This window comes from Eriocheir sinensis, chromosome 26, assembly GCF_024679095.1.
Source record: "Eriocheir sinensis breed Jianghai 21 chromosome 26, ASM2467909v1, whole genome shotgun sequence".
Lineage (NCBI taxonomy): Eukaryota > Metazoa > Arthropoda > Malacostraca > Decapoda > Varunidae > Eriocheir > Eriocheir sinensis.
Genome location: NC_066534.1, coordinates 5,260,147 through 5,279,681, shown reverse-complemented (window position 1 = coordinate 5,279,681; position 19,535 = coordinate 5,260,147). Strand labels below are relative to the sequence as shown.

General features: G+C 42.1%; 1 protein-coding gene across 3 annotated transcripts in view; it reads left to right on the top strand.

The window, feature by feature from the left end:
• LOC127003714 (uncharacterized) overlaps nt 1-14,662 on the top strand; it is a 114,344-nt gene extending 99,682 nt beyond the window's left edge. For all 3 annotated transcript variants that reach the window (XM_050870654.1, XM_050870655.1, XM_050870653.1), the window contains one exon: nt 13,069-14,662. In XM_050870654.1, the coding sequence (XP_050726611.1) occupies nt 13,069-14,456 (1,388 nt within the window). In that variant the 3' untranslated portion in view covers nt 14,457-14,662. The remainder of the gene's footprint in view (nt 1-13,068) is intronic.
• The last annotated feature ends 4,873 nt before the right edge of the window (nt 14,663-19,535 follow it).

The window sequence follows — 19,535 nt, the reverse complement described above, 5'->3', positions numbered from 1 at the left end:
CCATCCTTGCTGTTTCTAGAACGACACTCTGTACGAGTTGTATTTATATGTACAGAGTGTCATTCTAGAAACAGCGAGGATGGCGGTAGTGTATGTCTGATTCAGCCTTCCAGCAACTCTTAATGTGATAAAAAGCTTTGTGAGACTGTACAGGGCTATGCTTACTGAGCATGTGCAGTTCACGAGAGACCAGTGTTTGTAAACAAAAGCGCCAGCTTTTGATGATGGGACACCAAATAACACAACACCGGGTGCCTTCAATACCATGGCATGCTCACAAACGAATATGGAATATCAAATTTGAGGCAGTGAATAATAATTTTTTGGGCAAAGTTAAATGATTTTTCTCTTTGATATACAGTCGTCCCTCAAATAGTACGGTTTCCAATAGTACGGTTTTGGTTTTATACGGATTGTCATGGAATTTTTTTTTTAGGATTTTTAAATTTCCCGCTCCATGGCATGAGTGGCAACACTGTTCTACCAAAACACCTGGTGAAAACACCCCAAAGCATTTGAGATAGGTGTTCACCTTGCAGAAGAATTCAGATTTAGGAGAAGTTACGTTTTGGGATGAGTTACGTTCCCGTAGGGAGAGCATACCACGTGAATGAAAGCAGGCCTACCGGCCTCTTGCAACAGGCCTACCGGCCTCTTGCAGACTCCTGCGTTCTTATGTTCTTATGTTCTTAGTGTTCATTGTATCTATGATCTTGATCTTGGTCTTGATGTCACAGGTGGCCTGGGATTTCTCCCTTGGTCTTAGGGCCGCTTTCACAGTCGTTTTGTTTGTTTTGATAGTTACCAATGGCAGCGATTGCCGTTTTAGAATTTCCACTTAAAACTGGCCGATGGGGTAGTGGCGGCTGCGGGGTTAGCCTAGCACCGCACCTTACCACACACTCTCAACACCTCTCGCTTCCTCTGCAGCGGCCACTACTCCATAGGCCAGTTCCACGTGGAAAAGTATAGCGTCGATTGGCGCCATTGGTAACGATCAAAACAAACAAAACGACTGTGAAAGCGGCCCTGAGTCTTGGTCTTTGTTCGGGAGGTAGCTAACGTAAAAAAATAACCTAGTGTTGATGATCTAAGTATGAAATCTCATCACCGAAGATATTTCATTCCCCGAAGTTTTTTCATACAACACCGGGTGCCTGGGCCACGCATGCGCAGTAGGGAGAAGACATTTTTACTGAGAGTCAAAAAAAAGTAGCAATTATCGCTAGTTTGGTTACAAAAGTAACGAAGATAGCGATATATATTTAAATAAGTAGCGTATGGCAGATAACACGATTTTGTTTTCAGCGATAAAGTATCGCGATAACTTATCACGATAATGCCCAGCTATGGTGGTGGGTCTCTTTGTCTTAACTGTCCATTTTACTCTTGTTTATCATCTCCATTCTTTCTCTCTGCCTCATCTTTAACTTCGGTTGACGACCCATCACTCTTCTCAGGAACAGGTGGAAAGTAAAACAAGAGAGAAAGGAATTCAGCAGTTGAACAAAGCATCAATGCTCCCTCCTCTTAAACCTTCTGAGGAGACACCGGGTGTGCCTCATTCACCATTCAGAGCTGCTTGAAATTGACATATGGTGGTCCACATTGCGAAATACTACCATAACATAAAAAAAACGTAAAATAATGCTTCAAAATCCTTCAGAGTCATTAGCAACAACAAAACACGTAGCGTGGCGCACAGTGGGGCTTTTTAAATGAGTGTAAACAAAGCCAAAATAAAGATAGAAGGTACTGAGATATCAATGTGCTGTTTTCACAGAAAACTGGGAACATTCCAAAGGTAACAAAACTGTTATAACCCAAAGTTCGATGTCGGAGTCGAAAATATAAATTTTTCTGCGTCACCTCCCCTTAAATTGCTCCAGCAACAGGGTGTGATTTGCCCTTTATGATCACCCTATAATGCTCCACTTAGCCCAGTGCCAAAAAAAGATGGAGGACTACGACTTTGTCTGAACCTCTGAGCACTTAAGACACTATGGGGCAACCGCTATCCATTCCCTAATGTAACCGCTATACTCAACCAATTGGGAGAAACTAAGTTTTTTTCATGCCTAAACATGAAGCAGGATTACCATTAAATCCCCTTAGATGAAAGTAGCAGAGAGAAGACAGCATTTTCTTCTCCAGCAGGATATTGGAAATTTACTTCCCTCCCCTTTGGCTTAAAACAGCCCTCATCCTGCTTCCAGAGATTAATAAACACTGTCTTTTCCGGACTGTTAGGTAACAGGGTTCAGGTGTACCTAGATGACCTAATTATCCTGGGTGACACATTCTCTAACCATGTAAATAACTTAGAACAAGTTCTGGAGCACTGAAAGGAAGCCAGACAGACTATTTATTAAGTTAGAGAAGTGCAATTTTTTAACACATACCGTGCGATCTGACCCACTGGCGGGTCAGGTGGTTTATTCTCTTGTGGCGGCCTGACCCACCGGTGGTCATTTTGATGCTAATTAAATTACTATCCTCCTAATTATCCAATATAGGATCCACTTATTAATATTTTTTTGTATTAATGATTCTCTTTGTATGGATAAGGCATTAAAGAAAGATAATCAATAAAAAGAATATTGTTTATTGACCATTGAACCATTTCAATTTTACCTTGAATTGAGACTATTATGATATATGGTAAATTACATTTAATAATTTTTTTTTAACTTGAGTGGTTGAAAATTAAATTTTCCTCAAACATCCTCTATAATTTTTCATCATAAGAGTATAAATATCGACAAAAAAAAAACATTTTACATTTTCACAATGAAAAAAAAAAATCTTCCTGTTCACAACAAATAAATATCCTTGGCTTGGAACACAAAATGAATAAACAAAAGATGTGCATTCCCATATTTTGAGTTCATTGTTCTCCCTTCACATGATATTAGCCATGATGTTTCACACTGAAGCAATCCAGGCACATGAATGGACTACCCTCACAGCCAGCACAAAAGGTTGGCACTTTCTTTGCTCTTTTTGCTGCAATTTTCCATCCTTCGTTCAATGAGGAGTCATAAGTTGAAGATGGACTGTAGGATTCACCACAGGAATCTTCATCACCAGAGCCATGTTTTGGAATGACACTCTTTGCCTTCTTTGCGGTAGACAAATTGATGGGTTCCATTACCAGTAAAACAATACAAGTAGAATTGGTTAATTTATTGTACTGCAAGGCAATCAGTTGAACAATTGTAATAACAAATATACAGTAGCTTATATTCATATATATGCACAGAAAAGCCATCTTGATGGCCTGCCCCAAAATGGGTCAGGACGCAACAGATTCATAAAACATTATATTGTTGCGGCCTGCCCCCATGTGGGTCAGGCTTTCTGTCAGGTGCAATTATGCTCTAGAAGCCACAAGCATAACACCCACCTTTTCTCTGTCCGGTGGCTACCGTCAAACTGGAGATATTCGTATTCAAATCATTGCAACATTGTGGCGGCGGGGTTGCTGCCAGCCGCAAGATATGTGTTAAGGACGAAGTAGAATATCTGGGCCATTTCATCAGCTCAGAGGGAATAAGATCTCAGTCCAGCAAGCTGGAGTCCATAAAAACATCATGGCCTCCCAAACTGTTCATGATTTACAGTTATTTCTTGGATTTCTGAGGGTCCATCCAGACTATCCTGGCCAACAGTGTGCCCCAGAAACGGTACCTCCGCTGGAAAAGCAGGCACTTCTTGGGACTTAAGTTCAGATCGGCCAACCTGAACCGCAGGAATACTGCTTCCAGCCAATCCAGCTCCTTCTTGAACGTGGCCCTGTACATACTCATGTCATCACTCTTCTTAGGTAGGCTGTACGTAGGTAAACTTCCAGCAGGAAAGAATGGTAGATGTTGAAAGGCAGAGATGTAAGAGTTTGACCAGGCAGGGTGTCACTTTTTAAGGACAATAGAAGGTACTCCATCAGGTTCTTAAGCCTTCTGAGGATTGAGGCCAGAGAGGGCATAGAAAACATCGCTCTTAAAAATTATGATAACAGGCATAGTGGAGTCAGAGAGGGAATGAGTGAGAGGAATACACCCTGAATCATCCAGCGTGGAATTTTTAGAGAAAGTTTGAGTGGGGTTCAGCCTTAAAGAAAGATGTGACAGCTGTACTGCCACTGGGACCACTGAAAAGTGGAAAAGATGAAGAAATAAATTTTTTTGATGTTTTTGGCTAGTTGCCAGAAGTACTTTGGAAGAATTAGTGAAAGCAAGGTTGTGGCACTTTATATTGATGAAAGAATTTTTGGTAAGTCAGAGAGTAGATCTGACACAATTTCAGGCAGAAATGTAAAGATCACGATTAGCAGGAATATGAAGGTTCAGACAGCTTTTGTGAGGTGTCTCTCTATCTTTGATTGCATGAGAACAAGCATGATTGAACCAAGGCTTTTCAGCATGAGGTGTAGAGAAAGAACGTGGTATGTGTGCCTCCATTCCAGTGACAGTCACAGTAATACGCTGGGCACACACAGAGGGGTCTCTCTCATGAAGGTACAGTAAACCCTTGATACAACGGCCTGATTGGGGGGGAACCTAGTCCGTTAATACTGAAAGTCCATCATAAGCAGCGGAAATTTAAAAATATGTGTAATAACACCTACGAAAATATTTCCCCAAGTAAAAAAAATGAAGTTATGTATGAGAATGGAAAGATGTAGAAAGATGGGGAAGCTGTGGAAGAGAGATGGAGAGAATATTTCAAAAAACTTAATGAATTGTGAAGATGGAGGTCCAGCAGTTGTAACAGCAGTTATTTTGAGTGGAGGTAGAGGAGGAGGATATAAAGAAGGAAGTATAACATATGAAGAAGTAAATCAAGCAATAAAAAGAAAAAAAAATGGAAATGCAGCAGGAATTGATGGAATTACACCAGAAATGATGAAGTGTGGAGGAGATGCAGTTACTAAATGGATGGTCAAGATATGTGAAGTAGCATGGGAGGGGGGGGGGGGGGTGCCAGCAGACTGGACGAAAGCTATCATTGTCCCAGTTTACAAGGAGAAGGGCAGGAGAGGGGAATGTGGGAGCTATAGAGGTATAAGTCTGAGTATACCCGGAAAGGTACAGTAGAGCCCCATTTAGCGCGAGAATTAGTTGGATGAACGCGGTCGCGCTAACTGAATTCGCGCTTATTGAATAAAGTAACCAATATGAAAAAACTATTTGGTGCAGATGTGGGTCTGACTTTTGGGTTTGATAATTACTCAAAATAATCACTCACATTAAAAGAAAAAACCCTACGATTGGCTGAGCTCTGAAAACACGCTTGTGATTCGCTGGGAGTCCGAAGACGTCATCGCCGGCGCTCACCCGGTCAGCGGCCTCGCTGCCTTAAGGCAGTATCACACTTTTGTTCCCTTCTTTTCTTGTATTTAATCTTTATATTTTATTTTATTTGCATCAACTTGTATTAAAACAACTCTTTTATCACTCATTAATTACTCCATAAATGATCTCACCGTCTCGTATCCCTGGTAGCGTGATCTGGCCTAAGTTGTTATTGGAGACTGGTGTTCGGGGATTAACAAGGGAAAAAGAAAATATACATTTATTTAAAATTAAATGAAAGTAATTGCCTTACACAATATTCTATGCTCAGACGATCATAACAATCTGGCATATTCAGCAATGGATACAACATATGACAAACGACATGTCTTAAACATAATACAGGTAACTGGATTTACGCGAGTATTGTGTCCTTGAAGAGGTTCTATAAATAAAAAACAATGTAAATCAAACAAGAGGTAGGTTTCTATCGAAAAATAAGTACAGGTAACTCTCGATTTACGCGAGTATTGCGTTCTTGGAGAGGTCGCGTAAATCAAAAACAATGTAAATCAAACAAGAGGTAGGTTTCTGTCGAAAAATAAAAACCGTATTTTTCAGCGTATAGCGCGCACCTTTTTCACATAAAAAATGCCTGAAAGTTTAGCCCTGCGCCTTGTACGCCGAATGTACAAATTTTTAATGATTTTTTTCTTCTTTGGGGTGTTTTTAAGGGTCTTTTTTGTCTTATCCAATAACAACGGCAAACTTTCCTTTATCATTGTATATAATCCTTCATAGTCCGTAGCTGTCTCATAATATGTTACCATAGAATACAGGGTGATCTAATAACTACTATACAAAATTGAAATCGATGGAGGATTGCCCATGCCTTGTTGTTATCCCGTTTTTCCGTCGGGCGCCATTTGTATGATCTTGATCTTGATGTCACAGGTGGCTTGATTGTATGACTAAGGAGCAGTACAAGCTACATAAAAAATCATATTGGAAAAAAATATCCATGTGTTCATTATTAATTATTAATATTAGTGAGAATAATGGGGTAAATATGATATCAGAAACTGTACATCATAAGTCTTGTACGAGGAGATATTTCGCGCAATACCAGCCAGGCCGCCATTTGCATTGTTTACAAACCACACAACCACACCCATACAACAAACAGCTGCATGCTGCGTGTCACCAGAAACGTGTGAATTGTGTCTTGCCTAGTTCTCTGTCATAACCTACGAGTGATGGTGGGAATAATATGCTTATTCACTTCATTCAGTGGAGAGAGAGAGAGAGAGAGAGAGAGAGAGAGAGAGAGAGAGAGAGAGAGAGAGAGAGAGAGAGAGAGAGAGAATATCCATATCACAGAGATATCCACTCAGGCGCTCAGTCTGAGCCTCACTCGTATGAGGAAGAAATGAGGGACACCATGAGCGACTGGCTAGTATTGGTACCAGTACCGAGCAGTCTGGTACCGGTACCGTACCGTATAGCTAGTACCGGTACCTGCCCACCCCTATTGTTGAGTAGCGTGGCAGCGTGGATACTGTATTGTTGTTCAAGTGGGGCGCGGGAAGAACTGAGCTCAGCTGTGTGGCCGCGGCGCTATGTGAGTCCAGCTGCGTGAGACATCTGGTGGCCACTCCATAAAATATGGCGTATAAGTGGAAAAAACGTGTAAATAAAAAAAAAAAGGATTTTGACCCCGCGTTATTTAAAAAACGCGTAAACCAAACTCGCGTAAATCGAGAGTTACCTGTATTCACTTCATTCAGTGGAGAGAGAGAGAGAGAGAGAGAGAGAGAGAGAGAGAGAGAGAGAGAGAGAGAGAGAGAGAATATCCATATCACCGAGATATCCACTCAGGCACTCAGTCTGAGCCTCACTCGTGTGAGGAAGAAATGAGGGACACCATGAGTGACTGGCTAGTATTGGTACCGGTACTGATCAGTCTGGTACTGTTAGTACTGGTACTGGTACCAGGACCTGCCCACCCCTATTGTTGAGTAGCGTGGCAGCGTGGGTACTGTATTGTTGTTCAAGTGGTGCGCTGGAAGAACTGAGCTCAGCTGTGTGGCTGCGGCGCCGTGTGAGTCCAGTTGCGTGAGACATCTGGTGGCCACTCCATAAAATATTGCGTATAAGTGGAAAAAATGTGCAAATTAAACATTTATTTGGATTTTGGACCCCGCGTTATTTCAAAAACGCGTAAACCAAACTCGCGTAAATTGAGAGTTACCTGTACTACAATATGTGCTCAGTTGTTGCCAATAATAATAACACTCGTCATTCCACAAGCAGTGGTTTGTTTCTCTCTGCTTACATCACAATAATTAAGTACTCTCCTCACAAATCCTAATAACACATTCCTATAGTATAATCTACTTCAATTTCACGGAAGCACCAAATTATACCACATGCAGTGGTTTCTACCTTTGCTTTACATTGCAATAAAATAATCACAATCCTGTCCCACTCACAATCCTACTACACATCTACATTATAATCTCCAGGACAATACAGTCGGTTTCTCTTAGATTCTTGAATTTTTATTCACGATTAAGATCACAACAGCCATTCTCAGCTGAGTGAGTAGCAGGTCTGCTTGAAGCGAGTGCAAGGCTCGGTCTGGTCTTACTACTGATTTCTAGGTCACACATTTTTTCTTTGCTTGAGGGGGACTTACATCCTTGACACACCTGAATTTTCTACATAACCAGTGGCCAATACTTCCATAATGGCTCGCTCATTATGTTGTATTGTTTACTTCTCCTGCTATTTGTGATTCACTCTTAAGACGCTCCCACAGTGACTTTTCTGTTAAGTTATTCGCTTATAACATGTCGTCATGACTGACGTCACATGTTCAGTCTTTTTGAATGGTTGTCCACACTTTCTGACCATGCCTACTGGGTATCTGTTTTCTGTATCTGAGTCTGGGTATCTGTTTTCCTTTACCCTCGTTGTTTCCCCTCTTTGTTAGTGTTTGTCCTTTGAGATGTTTACACTGTTGTATATCTGTCACCCTACTTGTTAGTGTTTGTCCTGTCAGATGTTTGTGCTGTACTGTTATGGCCATTCCTCTTGTTTGTTCATTTTCTGGGTCACGACAACACTGGCCATTTTCTTCTAACAGTTGTGGCTACTGGCAACGCCCGTGCGCCCATCCGGGAGCGAGTTGTCTGTTCACCATAACCTGGTGTCACACTGAGCCCTCTTCTTCCCACCGCATTGGCGGCAGCTTGGACAACTGGCAAATCCAAATTTTCCGGGTGTGCGTCACACACGGCCAAGATCAGTTGCCCGTATCCACATCCACAACGTAAACAAAGCACTTGCCCTAGATCAACATGGCGTCGCCTGCTAAAGTAAGGGCTCTCGCTGCTTGTGCCGCGCATCATGGCGGGTTGGCGCAATTTTCAAAATTCAGTCGTGGTGGCTGCTCGCGCTAACTGAGGCTTTCGCGCTATTTAATTTTTTTCTTGGTAGATGGTGGCTTGCGCTAATTGCGGTTCGCGCTAATTGATCTCGCGCTAAGTGGGGCTCTACTGTATATGGAAAAGTCATAATAGAGAGGGTACAAAGACTTACAGAAGAGAAAATCAGTGAAGAACAAGGAGGCTTCAGGAAGGGAAGGGGATGTGTGGATCATATATTTGCCTTCTGGATGGTAGTAGAAAAAAAATATTAGGAAAAGGGAAAAACTATATACTGCCTTCATGGATTTAGAAAAAGCTTATGACAGAGTCGATTGGCTGGCATTGTGGGATGTTTTAAAGATATATGGTGTGGGAGGAAAACTGCTTAATGCAATAAAGTCTTTCTATGAGGATGCATCTGCATGTGTCAAAATTAGTGAACATTTTGAGATAAAAGTGGGCTCGAGGCAGGGGTGTGTCATGTCACCATGGTTGTTCAATATTTATATGGATGGTGTTATGAGAGAAATGAAAGGCAAAGTTGGGGAAGTAGGAGTAAAAATGTATGCTGAGGGAAGGAAGTGGGTGCTGAATTCAATCTTATTTGCTGATGACACAGTGCTCATTGCAGAAAATGAAAGTGACTTAGAAAATTTGGTCAGCATTTTTGATAGTGTATGTAAAAGGAGAAAGCTGAAAGTAAATGTCAACAAAAGTAAAGTGATGGTTTGTGAGCGGAGTAGAAGTGAGGTTGTGGATTTTGTGTGCCCATATAGAGTGGGAATTGAATGTGAAAAAGAATGCAAAATAATTTTGAATGATGAAGAAATGGAGGAGGTTAACCTGAGAACGTCGGCAGACCCTTTTGGCTTTCACGAGTCGTGGCTGTGGTACGGTGGACCCTAAAAAGGGCTCACCATAAAACCCATAATTCGAGCTAATTGTAGGCGGTGGTGGCATAGAGCAACCCACCATACATGCCCTGGGTCATAGTGGTGGGTGAGTGATCTTGAGGTGGGCTTTTTTGTCATAGGTGGTGCTGTAAGGTCATGGTAGACTGAATTAGCTATCCACACAGTAATCACTTGTCAAATTTTCTAAGGTAGACAACAAGTGACTCTCGGCTAGATGCCATGTGTCACAAGACTGTTTATTTTGTAACAAACACCACCCAAAAAGAATGGAGTTTGAGTAAAAGTAAATATTTTTAACAGCTTTATGGTTATGAGAGGAGTACTCTGATGTACGTTCCATGCTCTTTTCTTAGTCTCAAAATGCCGTGTAATTTTGCCGTTTCTCGGCCACTTCTCGGCTTTCCCATAGCCGACGCCCACGGGTTAATGAGTTTAAGTACCTTGGATCAGTTATGTGTAAGCATGGTGGTACAGAAGGAGGGACAAGAGAAAGGGCATTACAAGGAAGAAAGGTGGTAGGGTCTTTGGGATGTATCATGAATGGCAGAAGTGTGAGCATGGAGATAAAGAGGGATTTGAGAAATACAATAATAGTACCAACCCTCACATATGCAAGCAAAACATAGGCCTGGAATGAAAGCCAGAGGTTTAGAGTGCAGGCAGTGGAAATAATTTATTTGAAGAGTGCATGTGGTGTGAGTAGAATGGATGGAGTGAGTAATGAAAGTGCGTCTGAGCGTTTTGGAATGTGTCCCGTGGGTGAAGGGAAGAAGTGTGGAGTGGTGGAAGAAGTGAAGCGACAGACTTTAAAGTGGTTTGGCCACATGGAGCAAATGGAGGAGAGTAAGATGACCAGGAGGGTGTATGTGAGTGAGATAGAGGGAGGGAATGTTAGAGGATGACCTGCAGTGAAATGGAGGGATAGGGTGCAGGAATACGTTAGGGAGAGGGGTGAAAGATCCCTGAGAAACTTTGAGCAGACAAGGAGGGAGTGTTTGAATAGAGAGAGATGGAAACTCTTGCCGTGGCCATCCCCTGGTGGGAGCTCCTAGGAGCAGGCGTCGATGAGATGATGATGATGACGAACCTAATAAACGTAGGTGTATAGTTTTTTTTATTGTGCATGTTGTCTGTATAGCCGCACGGCACACTTGGTGACAGACTGTGAGGCACTGAGGCTGTCAGGTTGGCAGTGGGGCCCCGTGAGGGGGACGTATTATTACCAGTATGGGTAAAATTTTACAAGTGCACCAGTCTCACACTGGCAGACAAAACTGTTTTCTTGGTAGTTTTTGGTGTGTTATGAAATAATTTGCTGACTGTTTCTGTCACAAATCATTAAATGATTGACTTTTCAATGCCTATTGTACACCTGCCATCGCCTGCCGCCGCAGCCACAAAATACCTCGCAGAGAGAGGTCCAACTTGCTTACTGTTTCTATATTTCACTCACCACTCACAAAGATCACCAGTGAACAAACTAGAAAAAAAAAACAGGTAAATTAATGTTTTTCTTTCTGTGTATTCCCCCAATGTGCATGCATGGTGGACAGCAGAGCGACCTATTTCTGTAAGGAGGTGTTTCTCGAATCACCAGCGTAGTGGACCGCTGCCGCCATGTCCAGTCCTGCACTGTGTATTTCCACCACCCCACACTGCGTACTGAATAACTTTAACTAACCAAACCTAACATATCCTAACCTAACTTACGTAACCCCCCTTGACTCCCTTAACCCGGTAGCAGCGAGGGACCAAATTTGTGGCTTTACCGTGTAGCAGCGACGGGCCAAACTTGTGCCATGATATAAACCCCCCAAAATAGATGATACATAAACTGATCACAAATGCTTTGATATATATTATGAAATGGTTTGTGTGAGTGATGATTTTTTCTCATTTTTCTCGCATAGAGGGACCATTAAGAAACATGATCCCTGCTGCTACTGGGTTAAGCTGTGTCAGTATCTACACTCACAAACACTTGGCTATTTTCCATTACATTTACATCCTGGATTGCTGCATAAGGCTTTCTTGTGGTGTAAATATGTTCTTCATTTGAATGGGAACCACAAGGAGGAAAATATTTCATCAGGTGGGCTGAAAAAGACTACTACAGTAACTGAAGGATGGGACAGCAGATAAAGGGAGGAGGGCGAGGTTGTTAGCAGACGCATTTGTAGTTACCGAGTGAGGTTGGTTCAAAAACTATTCTTGGTCGGTCCCCGTGGATTTCTGACCCTCTGACCTTGTCTGTTATATCCGAAATTCACAATAAGCAGGTCTGTTATATCGAGGGTTTATATACTGTATAATCATTCCATGGTTATCCCATTTAGCTGAAGCAAAATGCCAGAGGCACCAGTTTCAGATTCTGTGTTTTAAGTCTTGTTTGTCTCCATGGTACAGTGGTTAGTGTACCTAGTTACAAATCCACTGGCCTGGGTTCAAATCCTGGCCTTGGTATTCTGCTTGCAACTCACCCAGCTTTTCATCCTTCATTTTGGACTAGTCTTTAAAAGGGTACCTACCTGTCATGTGTCCCAGTCATGGTTCTGTGTCCTGGGGTAATGGGTTCTTACCCACCGCAGGCTAGTGGGCCAATGAGATGGAGATGAGCCCCGATGCCATTCACAACTATAGCGCATGCCTACAACTTTGCCTTTTGAGAAGTGAGAAGTCTTTGAGACCAGAAAGATACTGCCAGAACTTGGCTCTTGTTTATATAAATTAGCCGAGGGTAGCCAGAACTTAGCTTTTGTTTATATAAATTACTCTAGGATAGAATTGGTTTTGTTATACATTTTTTAACCAAGAAAGCCATTGCCAAGAACTGCCAAGGATGTTAAGTGGGAATTTACTGAAAACAACAACCAAGCATAATTAGTGTTCTTGGTGTACCACTGCTGCTAGTTCAACCCCCTGCAAAGCACCTCACACCTTAGGCAGTGGCGTCGTGAAGGGGGCGGCTGGGGGGGGACATATTTCCCCGGGCACAGTATATAGGGGGTGCCAAAGTAACCCACACAACTGTCAGTTAAAAACCCTCGCTTCACTTTTTTCCTTATTGCCTGGGGGGGTGGGGGGCACCATTACTGACTTTGTCCCTGGGCGCCAGCAACCCTCGCGATGCCACGGACCTCAGGTTCTTGGTCTCTGATTCATATTACATGTGCCTAAGACAGCAATTTTTTATGCTTTTTCAGAAAAAAATATCATATCTTGGCAAATATGGTAAAGTATTGCATTTTTTTTCTCAGTTCTGATGATTTTGAAAAAGAGCAAGATTATTGTTTTCACAAAGAAAGTTTTTCTATTTATAAATGATTTATTATGAGGAATGTCTTTACCATTTTTTAACCAAGGAAATTTTAAGGACTTTTAACATCAGTATCATTCACTTGCATTCTACTTTATATTTCATCTTGCCAGGAACAAGAATGGAAGCTGAAACTTCATTGACTACAGGGAGCTGTTTGGAAGTTGAGGAAGACTTGGTCAGCAATGCTAACGTTGGATGGATTTCTGAAGAACACTCATGTCAGGAGCTTGATGAGGTTGCTGAATATCTAACTTTTGCCTTATGCCACTTATGCAAAGCAGGTCAAGATCATAACTTGAACAATATTTGCAAAGGAATATATGCAAAGCCAGAAAATAGTATAGATATTTCAAGTATACTAGAGATGAGTAAAAAAAGTTTTCAGAATGTTAAAATGTTAGATTCTATTTATGAAAATTCTGTGAATCATGATTATGATGATGTGAGTAATTCTTTTAAATCACAACTTTCATCAGCAGAAAATGTAGAAAATAATTTAGAGATTTCCTGTTCCAGTAGAAGTATGAGTAGGTGTAGCAGTGCCATGTGCAAAAATGGTACCATTTCATCGACGCCTGCTCCTAGGAGCTCCCACCAGGGGATGGCCACGGCAGAAGAGTATCCAACTTTCTCTATCCAGACACTCCCTCCTGGTACCAGTGATGTATATGGTAAGGTCTTTGGGAAAGTTCAATCTGGGTTACCCATAAATAGTATAAGACAACATAATAACATGCTGTCTACTATTTTGTGTGACTCAGATTTAAAATTATCATTATTTCTGCCAAATGAACTTACACCACATATGGAAAGTGTTCTTGTAAATGAAGAAACCCCTCCAGTAAAGCACTTCAAACAAAGAGATGACAAAAAAGTGAGTCAAGAGCATTTGTCATCTCATGGAAAAACTTCAATACCAAATGATTCTTCAAAGCAAGACAAGTTGAACTTGGGGGACAAGCACTTAAATTCTGTGCTTCTAAATGAAGAACTCACTCTTGAAACAAAGATTATTCAAACTCGCTCTGGAAGAAAAACTCGTTTTACATTTTTTTCTCAAACTCTTAATGATGACGTTGATGGGAAAGTTTTTGAGAGGAGTGAGTTGCATGATGAAGATGTTGCCTCTCCAACAAAAAGAATAAAGTTTGATCCTGAAGCACACAATTATGACCCTTCAAAAAAGAAAAGAGGAAGACCAAGGAAAGTGTCTCATGAAAATCTTGCTCATGATTGTGTTGTGACAAAGGATGATGTTCCTGATATGCAAAGTTACCATCCAAATCAGAGCTCCTTTCTCCCCCATCAAAAAACTGATTGCAACTCTAAAATGAGTTCATTAAAAAATCCTTTCCTGTCATTCATCAAAAGTCATCACATGATAAAGACTACACAAGAAAATGAGATAGTGAAAACAATCAAAGAACATAAAAAAGAACACACCAATATTTTAGAAGAAATTTACAGTATACTGGAAGATTTAGATCATCATCATTGATCAGATTTCCTGAAAAGGCAGGGTTGGGAGTTAGCAAGGGTCATTTTAGTATTATGATGAGAATTTTAAGAAAATATATTTGTTGAGGGAGGATCAAGTCATCATCCTCAGCTGTCTGTATTTTATGAGTTCCATCCCATAAGAAATACTTTTCTGTAGTGGGAAAATAAGGACATCCCCTTATTCAATTGCCTCAGGGAATTTTAGGGAACTAATATTTACATCAATACTTTGTTATTTCTTGTTTTCTTGTTTTTTGATGTTCAAACCATGTGTTGTGGAGGGAATCCTTGGACTGTCTTCACATTGTGTATGATGTCCTCTCAGTTTCACTGTAACTTTAGTATTAACATAATATATTCCATGCTCTGGTTTGAGGAAATTTTTAATGTCTCAGTGCAGTAGGTTATTTTATTGTAATAGAATTGAGGTGTGTCGTGCGAAAGTGGTCTAACTCTCAAAAATGGCGGTTTGGAGTTACAGGCGGGAACTTGTCCTGAGGTTTAGTTATCTTGTAGTGATGTCGGAAAAGGCAAAAGCGAACATCCTGCAGGGTGTACTAAGGTCTAAAGTGGCTTGTTTTGGTCCAACACATGGTGCAGACTAACTTTAGATTGGGAATGAAAGTGTCTAATGGATTGATACACTAATATTTTTATCTGTTTTTGCTCTCACCGACTTACTTTCATTTCGCTGATGTCCAAGATAAGTGTGGATGTTAATAATGTAATATTTTTTTTCAGTCTCAACAATGATAAGAATATAATATTTTTCGATTTAAAAAGTTCGTATAAAATTACTGAAGTACATGAGACTTGTCAGTTGAAATGTGCTTCGGATTTTGCGAGGCAAATCACCTCTGCAAGAAGGGAGCTTTCACATGAGATATGCTGCATCGCCCCACACTGTCAGACTTTAAAGAGTACAAGCACCCACATGAACCTGTGTGTCCCAGCTATTCCTGTCGTAAAGGTTGCATTGTGAAACCCAAGGCCCGCCACTTTATGAAGGGAGGGAGCGGAGGGCATGTGAAAGCTCCCTTCTAGCAGAGGTGATTTGCCTCGCAAAATCCAAAGCACATTTCAACTGACCTACAGTAAGTCTCATGTACTTCAGTAATTTTACTTCAGCAAATCATTCCTCTGCTAGAGGTTGCTTCCACATGAGATTTTAAAGCCATGTGGGTGTTGTATAAATCCAGTCCTGTCAAATGTCACACCATGTTAAGGTTGTAAAGAAAATCACCATGAAAGAGAGCCCGTTCTTCATTATGGAAACAAAACATTCCTTCCACATGTATGTACATAACATACATACAAACAGAAATTATACCAAACCAAGAACCACCTCTTGAAATGGATCAGTGTCTTGGATAAAATCCTTATCATAAAGCCTAGCAAAAGTGGCTTCTTGTGTCCATCCAGCCTCGGCCATGATGGTGGTAATCAGCACAGCCAAGGCCTTGGCCTTAGATGTTGAGGCTGGGCGAACACTGCCAGCAGTGAACGAACTTCGTGGTGTCAATCCCGCATATGCCCAGCATTGTCTTGAGCCATCTTGCCACCGTGTCCTTAGAAACATTCTTATGAGGCTCGATGAAGCTGATGAGTAGCCTTCCATCATCATTTCCAAATTCCTTTCTGAGTTTGGCAGTCCTCACAATGTACTCCTTCATAGTCACAAAGACACAACCTGGCATCATGAGCATAAGCATGAAACTTAAGGGCTTGAAGATTAAACTTGGGTCTGCATTGCTTGATGTTACCCCCTAACCAAACGGAAATAGAATCCTCGCCAATGGCAATGTTCCTTAGCATCAGTAAGTGTAAGGTTTGGACCCTGGTTGCTTGTGTCAGCGCCATCAGCATCACCAATTTGAGCATCAGGTCCTTCAAGGAAAGGCAGTGCAACGGGTCCATGGTCTGAATTCTCTGCAACACAGGTTTAACGTACCAGGTCTCTGAATACCTGGGAGTAGATGGTCTTTGGTTGAAAACCCCTCGCAAGAACCTGTCAACGAGAGGGTGGATTCCTACCCGGTAGCCTTCCACCACTATGCCTAGTGCAGAGAGAGCTCCCCTCGCCATGTTGACACATTCGTAGCCAACATCTCTGTGAAAAGTATCAGACAGAAAATTTAAGATGTCGTCCACAGAGGGATTAAGGGGATTGATGTTCCTTCCACAACAAAATTGTGACCATCTGTTGATGTGAAGACGGTATTGTCTTTCAGTTCCTGGTTTCCATGAAGCCATGATGATGTCCATACCCGCTGCAGATATGCCACATTCTTGGAGCTGTTTCCGGACAGCCGACAAGCCATCAAGTTGGTGTGTCTCAAGATCGGGTGTTCCTCCGCAGATAATGGATGCAAGAGGACATTTTTCCGTGCCTTGATGACCCGAGGGTGCTCTACCAGCATCCAGAGGAGAGTGCCCATCCAAGGCTGCAACGCCCAGAGTGGAACGACCATCCACCCATGTGATCTCTCCTCCCGCAACTTCTGGAGACACCTAGGGATAAGAGAGAATGGAGAAAAGAGGTAAACCAGGCCAAACTGAGCCCAATTTAGTGCAAATGCATCAACATGTGCAGCTTCTGGGTCCGGTTTCCAGGAACAAAAACAGTCCAGTTGCTTGTTTAAGCAAGAGGCAAACAAGTCGATGCAGGGAGTTCCAAATATAAGGCTCAACTCCCTAAAAATTTCCCCGTTGAGCTGCCACTCGTGTCTGTCATTAAATCGACGGGACGCTGTGTCTGCCAAAATGTTGCACGTTGCCAGGTATGTGGGAAGCTGTAATCCAAGCATCCGTGCTAACACACCAATCCCAAAGATCAATGCAGATGTTATTACAAACGAGGGACTTAGTACCACCCATGTCATCCACATATTTTATCACTGTAGTGTTATCACAAAACGCCTTGATGTGCTGCCCCCTGAGTAGTTTTTGCAAAAGACTTCAGTGTGTACCAATAGCTTTGAGTTCCCGAGCATTAATGTGCACAAGCACCTCTACAGGTGACCATCTACCATTAGTAGTTTGGTCATTTAGGCAACCGCCCCAATCTAGGTTTGACGCATCAGTATGTAGCTCAATTTCCGGATTTTTATGTCCTGAGCTGCCAGTTCATTGATCCACCAATGGAAATCTGTCTGGCAGTGATAGCCATCCATCTGTTAAATTTTCCTTTCTCCCTTTCCAAGGCCTTGATCTTTGCCCTCTCCAACTTTATGTAGTGTATTTTTACCATCTCAACTGCTGGGATTGCGACCACCAGAAGGCCAATCACTCTCGCAACTTCCCTGATTTTCTCCCTCTCTTCTGTCACCAAAAGGGAGCAGTGCTGCAAATTTTCGCTTTCCTACGTTCTGGTAGCGTGACGGTCATGGTCTCGGAATCAATGATATTTCTAAGATACTCAATGCGCTTAGTAGGAACCAGGACTGACTCCTCCACATTGATGCAGAAACCTACTCTCTGCAACATCCTTACTGTATCATGCATGCACTCATGACTTCCAGCCACCAAATTGCTCCACACAAGTGTATCATCAGTAAAACTAGTAATGGTGTGTCTCATCATTCTCAGTGTCGAGAAAACTGGTTTCATAAGTTTGGTGAAGAGTCGAGGGCCTTCCGAAACACCCTTAGCATGACAAGTGAGTTGATAGATCTTTCCAGACCATCGGAAACATGGATATTTCTGCTGTTCCTCTGCAATTTTCACTGAGTAATATGCAATTATGCATGCCTAAGGTCAATTGAAGCCATAAAATCCCCCTGATTAATTAGTCTGAAAGCTTGCTCAAAATTTTCCATTTTAAAATGTTTGCAAGCAATGTGTCTGTTCAGCTTCTCTAAATCAATCACCATCCTAAACTCCCCATTCTTTTTCTTCCTCAAGAATATGGGGGAAGTAATTTGATGATCCTGTATATGAGTCACCTTGATCACTTTGAGACTTAACAATTTTTCAACTTCTTGACAAATGATCCCTTTCTCTTCCTCACTAAACACATATTCAATATCTTCATCAAATAAATGGTCAGTATTATCCTCGTCAAAGTCAAGATGGCAGTGCTCCACAATAACCAAAATGAAAGGATCACTTGTGATCATACGCCACTCACGTATAAATTTATGAAGTTGACCTGCTTCAAACTGTTGGCTCACCTGAAGTATCGCCAGGGATTGCTGTGTCCCCGGCCTCTCAAGTTTTTTTATGTCGATGCTGGATGTGGGTAGGAGCACCTTTGGTTCCCCTTGGTGCACACTTTGTGTTGGCCGTAGGGCTGGAACCTGGACGAGAAGCCACGGGAAGGTGCCTTGCCAAAGAAGCCTCGTGGTTTACTCCCACCAAACTTCCCAGGGCCAGAAGTCCAAAAATGAAATGGCTTCTTGGTGGAGAACTTGTTCTTCAGCTTCTCAGCCTCTTCGATCTGCTTGGCAGCTTGAGAAATATCGTCCCCAAATAACAGCCCAGTCATGGGAACCTTATTTGAACACAAATGGGAATATTTTTTATTTATTGCTTGGTTGATGATGTGTCGTCTGGTCAAGTTGTTACGGAAGTTGGCATTCCCGAGCAATGCCAAAGCACCATTGAGCATAGCCACCTCATGTGCCATCACCGAGTTCTCCTCATCATGAGCAACTATGTCGAGTGTAGTGAGAGACTTGACGACGATCGTAGCAGCTTTAACAATGTCCTTATGTAGTGCGGTGGCTATGCCTGATGAACGAGCCTCCCATAACCCACTTAGCCAGTGGGGTACCTCTTTCGACTTCGATGAGTGGCTCTCCCGTCATGCTGGTTGCGGGTTCAATCCCAGGCAGCCGGCGAATACCCTGATCTTGATTAATTTCTCGTGTGTTCGATACATGCAGAGGACGTGTCGAAAAATAGAGGAAATTGAAATTAATCAAGATCAGGGTATTCGCCATGGCCTGGGATTGAACCCGCAACCAGCGTGGACGGAGAGCCACTCACCGAAGTCGGCCAAAGAGGTACCCCACTGGCTAAGTGGGTTATGGGAGGTTCGTTCATCAGGCATAGTCGCCGCACTACACTTATAGTC